Below are 4,567 nucleotides of genomic sequence, written 5' to 3'. Positions count from 1 at the left end.
ACTGAAATGTACTTTGCTTATTTCTGATTCCCCCCTATTTATTTTTTTCCTTCTTCCACACACACACTCAGGTCTCCGGTACCAGGGAAGTATTCTCCCAGAGGACACACACACACTCACCCTCAGGTCTCCTCTACCAGGGAAGTATTCTCCCAGAGGACACACACTCACCCTCAGGTCTCCGTTGCCAGGGAAGTATTCTCCCAGAGGACACACTCACCCTCGGGTCTCCGGTGCCAGGGAAGTATTCTCCCAGAGGACACACACACACTCACCCTCAGGTCTCCGGTGCCAGGGAAGTATTCTCCCAGAGGACACACACACTCACCCTCAGGTCTCCGGTGCCAGGGAGGTATTCTCCCAGAGGACACACACACTCACCCTCAGGTCTCCGGTGCCAGGGAAGTATTCTCCATACTTGTGGAAGGAGACCGTCATGACCCGGTCTGTGGTGAAGAAAGCCTCTTCCACTCCGTCTCCATGGTGAATGTCGATGTCTATGTACAACACCCTCTGGTGGTACCTGACAGGACAGACAACTCATTACATACAATATCTACGTTAGATTCATATTACCTGACAGGACAGACTATACAATTAAATGAATACACTCTCATCAGAGCCTGGGTGACCTTATAATCAATGCGGTGCCTGTTCATTTATCATCGAATTACAGCCTACTTCAACGTCACCAAACAGGTGATGATTTAGCAAAAGCACATTAACGGAAAAAAGCAGAATAGTTGTGCGAATGTACCTAACCACTAACATCAATGCCTTTAAAATCAATACACAGAAGTATATATATTTTTAAACCTGCATATTCAGTTAAAAGAAATGCATGTTAGCAGGCAATATTAAATTAGGGAAATTGTGTCACTTCTCTTGAATTCTGTGCAAGCAGGGTATATGCAGCAGTTTGGGCCGCCTGGCTCGTTGCGAACGAAATGAAGACCACACGTTTCATTATTTAGTTGAGACTAAATAGATTTTATTGATGTATTATATTAAGTTAAAATAAGTGTTCATTCAGTATTGTTGTAATTGTCATTATTACAAATATATATATATTTTTTTTTAAACTCGGTCGATTTATCGTTATCGGCTTTTTTTGGTCCGCCAATAAATCGGTATCGGATTTAATAAATCGGTCGACCTCTACTGTTTTTCCTCAAAAGTGAAAGAGGAGGAGAAAGACACAGACAAGAAGATGGGCCCACCGGGGTGAGGGGAGTTGGCGGGCCCCACCGGGGTGAGGGGAGTTGTTGGCGGGTCCCACCGGGGTGGGGGGAGTTGGCGGGCCCCACCGGGGTGGGGGGGTGGGGGGGAGTGACCACACAGGGCTCTTACTTGAGCAGCTCCAGGATGGCGAGGACGATGTCGTTGACGTAGCAGAACCCAGAGGCCTCAGACTTCTTGGCATGATGGAGTCCTCCGGCCCAGTTGATGGCGATGTCCGTCTGCTGCTTGTTCAGCTTCACTGCCCCCGCTACACACACACACACACACACACACACACACAGAGGGAGGAGGGAAGAGTCAACATAGGAAGTGAGAGGTAGATAGGCAAGCAAAGTCAGTGGTAGACAGTAAGGCAGATGGAGAAAGAAACTAGACTTACCGACAGAGCCTCCCGTTGAGAGCTGACAGAACTCAAACAGGCCGTCAAACACTGGGCAGTCCTCTCCCACATTAACTGTTAGAGAGCAGCAAGGATAGAAGTTATTCATTTGAGATGTTTGATTGAGGCCTGCAGGTTTGTTTCAATGCGTAAAGCTGTAACCTACATAACAGATGCGAGTGTGGAGTATAGACATTATGAACTGGGTGATTCGAGCCCTGAATCCTGATTGGCCGGCAGCCGTGGTATATCAGACCGTATACCACAAAACATGTATTTTTACTTCTCTAATTACATTGGTAACCAGCTCAACATTAGCCCATATGAAAACATGACAAAAAAAACAAGGTATTACAAGGTATGCTAACCTATAGTTTTGGGGTGAAATACCCCTTTAAAAATGCAACCCCCCCCCCCCCCCCCCGCCTGAGCAATGCTAGGAGAAAACAATGTCTGCTACTCACATCTCTGCATCTGCTTGCTGTGTTCTGACATGTTGTCAGGCCGGATGGTACGCAGGAACTTTATGTAGTCGTCACTGTGGTACTTGGTCATCTCCTCTCCACTGGCCTTGTGGGGTCTCTAGGAGGTCAGAAAAGTGTGTTGCCAAGGGATGCAATAGGTAGAAAAACATTCCGTTCCCTCCTTGCTAAAAACGTTCGCCCGATTTCACTTTAGATAATATATTTTTCAATAACCAAAACATACGGGCGGTCAGAAAACTTGTAGTCCACAACTATCCAATTTAGACTTTTATAAAGTCTAGAGGACAGCTCAACTATACAGAATGTTACTTCAGACACGTGTTGAAAAAAAAGTCATTTTCTGTGTTGAAGAATCAGTCCAGTCCCATCAGCTTCAGTTCTATAAGATATCTAAGTGATAAAATGGCCACATATTCTGTCCGTCACCTTGGAAATAATGGAAGACGCAGCGTTAGGAAGAGGAGCCAGAGTCCCTTTGTGGAGTTAATTTACCCAGGTAATGTAACGTTACAGAATGGAGGTGTTTGTCCCGCTGATACCACAGTTGCCAAATAAATCAACATGAAAGCACACATTTACCGATAGAGACATTTTTTTTGGGGGGGGGTTGTTGACATCCATTTTGAAAAAGTTAATTCATATTTGGGTTGTCGTTTGTTCGATATTTACAGATGTGACCCAATCGTTCGTTCTTTACGTGCAGCTGCCATGCTCAGTGGCAACGTTGTTGTTATTATTACCCCTTGCTTGCGTCTAGCCAGTCAACTAGCTACACAGTTAACCTCTGCAGCCAGAATAACAGCCCCTAAAATAACATGTCTCTGCAAAAACAAATAAATGCTAGCTACGCTTTCTTCCCCCATCGTTGGACCTGCGTTTACTATGCATCTCATTTCAGTTCGTGTGGTTGTTGGTTTAGCTTTCTGTACTTTTGTAGCAAGTACTGTCTGCATTTGTATGAGCATACTGCCTCATGATTGCAAGATGCCCTGATAGCTTTTCCAACTGTCCCGTTATCTGGCTATAAATGGCCAATTTAGAATGCCATTCTAGCCAATCTGAAACGATTATTCAGCAGTGCTGTTGAATACATTTATTTATACCATAAATATCAAACTAATCTTTCGAAGAAAAAAAATCATATCTATACATAAGCCCACTGTGGCTTGTTGTACTCACGTATATCTCCATCTTCCTGTACAGTCCATAGTTGAGCAGCAGGTTGTGGGTCATACGGATCCTGTGGGGTTTCATGGGATGACCCTGACCATAGTAATAATTACCCACGTCGCCTGGGGGGGGGGGGGACAAAGAGTTTTAGACAAAACTAGTGAAACAACAAACCATATGTCCTTCCCCTAACCCAGATGTAGGGTAGCTCTGGGCTTTACATTTTAGTCATTTAGCAGATCCTCTTATCCAGAACGATTTACACGAGCAATTAGAATTAAGTGCCTTGCTCACATTATATATATATATATATATATATATATATATATATATATATATATATATATATATAAAATAAAATTCATCTAGTCGGTTCTGGGATTCGAACCAGCGACCATCCGGTTACTGTCCCAACGCTCTTAACCGCTAGGCTTCCTGCCGCTTTGAGCAGCACTATCAAACATACAGCCTGGTAACTAACTGCACAGCACGAAACAACATACCTATACTAGTTTTAAAATGACGAATCAAATGATCAGCCTCTGCAAAGAGATCTAAATCTTCATAGCGCAGATACAGCGCATTACTTGCTCAACAACCTCCCTCCAGCACAATTCACTACTAACCCACAAAAGTTGTCTATCAAAACACCGCTAGCCACGTTTAACTGACAACCCCCACTTTACTAAACATATGTAGCGAAATATCAAGAGGTTATTCGTGATTCAAAGATACTTATTATCAACACTAAAACCATTTTCTGGCTATCTAACGTTAGCTAGTTGTGCATGCTCAGTCAGTTGGTTATAAGCCTACTAACGTTAGCTAGCCAAGTTGCCACAAATTAATATACTCAACTTACTAGTTAGCTAGAGATTGGCAATTCATTTGATTGCAACATTACAAAATAATGAGGGGAAAAAAAACGACTCTCAAGTTGCTTTGGCAAGCTAACTAAAAGTCTTCTTCCTAACTAGGTAACTAGCTAATGATGGTAAGCTAACCACTCGGTAGCTAGTTAGCTGCTAACTCGCCTTACGGCACTTCTCTCAAGAGGGGACATAGGCCTTTCGACCACCGAATCCTCTCCGATACAACAAATAATACTCCGGAAAAACCAACGAGCTACAATAACATCAAATCTTACCGTCATAATAATAGCAAACTTTCTTCTTTGTTCCTCCTGCAGACGACAGCGCCATTTTACTCCACAATTAGTACCGCACAGTTCTTTGTGTCCACGCCGGGGAATTTTTCCACTGTCGTCTCGTCCAATCACCGAAGTCTGCTC

General features: G+C 43.6%; 1 protein-coding gene across 1 annotated transcript in view; it reads right to left on the bottom strand.

Annotated features, from left to right (window-relative positions):
* The window catches only part of LOC139373862 (probable histone deacetylase 1-B), an 18,587-nt gene extending 14,020 nt beyond the window's left edge, over positions 1 to 4,567 (bottom strand). Inside the window, exons 1-6 of the mRNA XM_071114950.1 lie at positions 4,424 to 4,567; positions 3,286 to 3,398; positions 2,086 to 2,203; positions 1,622 to 1,696; positions 1,351 to 1,489; positions 382 to 523 (exon numbers count right to left, since the gene is read on the bottom strand). Coding sequence (XP_070971051.1) covers positions 382 to 523; positions 1,351 to 1,489; positions 1,622 to 1,696; positions 2,086 to 2,203; positions 3,286 to 3,398; positions 4,424 to 4,478 — 642 coding nt within the window. The 5' untranslated portion in view covers positions 4,479 to 4,567. The remainder of the gene's footprint in view (positions 1 to 381; positions 524 to 1,350; positions 1,490 to 1,621; positions 1,697 to 2,085; positions 2,204 to 3,285; positions 3,399 to 4,423) is intronic.

The sequence above is a fragment of the Oncorhynchus clarkii genome, chromosome 18 (genome assembly GCF_045791955.1).
Source record: "Oncorhynchus clarkii lewisi isolate Uvic-CL-2024 chromosome 18, UVic_Ocla_1.0, whole genome shotgun sequence".
NCBI classification, from domain to species: Eukaryota; Metazoa; Chordata; class Actinopteri; order Salmoniformes; family Salmonidae; genus Oncorhynchus; species Oncorhynchus clarkii.
The sequence above is the reverse complement of the archived record's forward strand: the minus strand, read 5'-3'. Positions and strand labels throughout refer to the sequence as shown.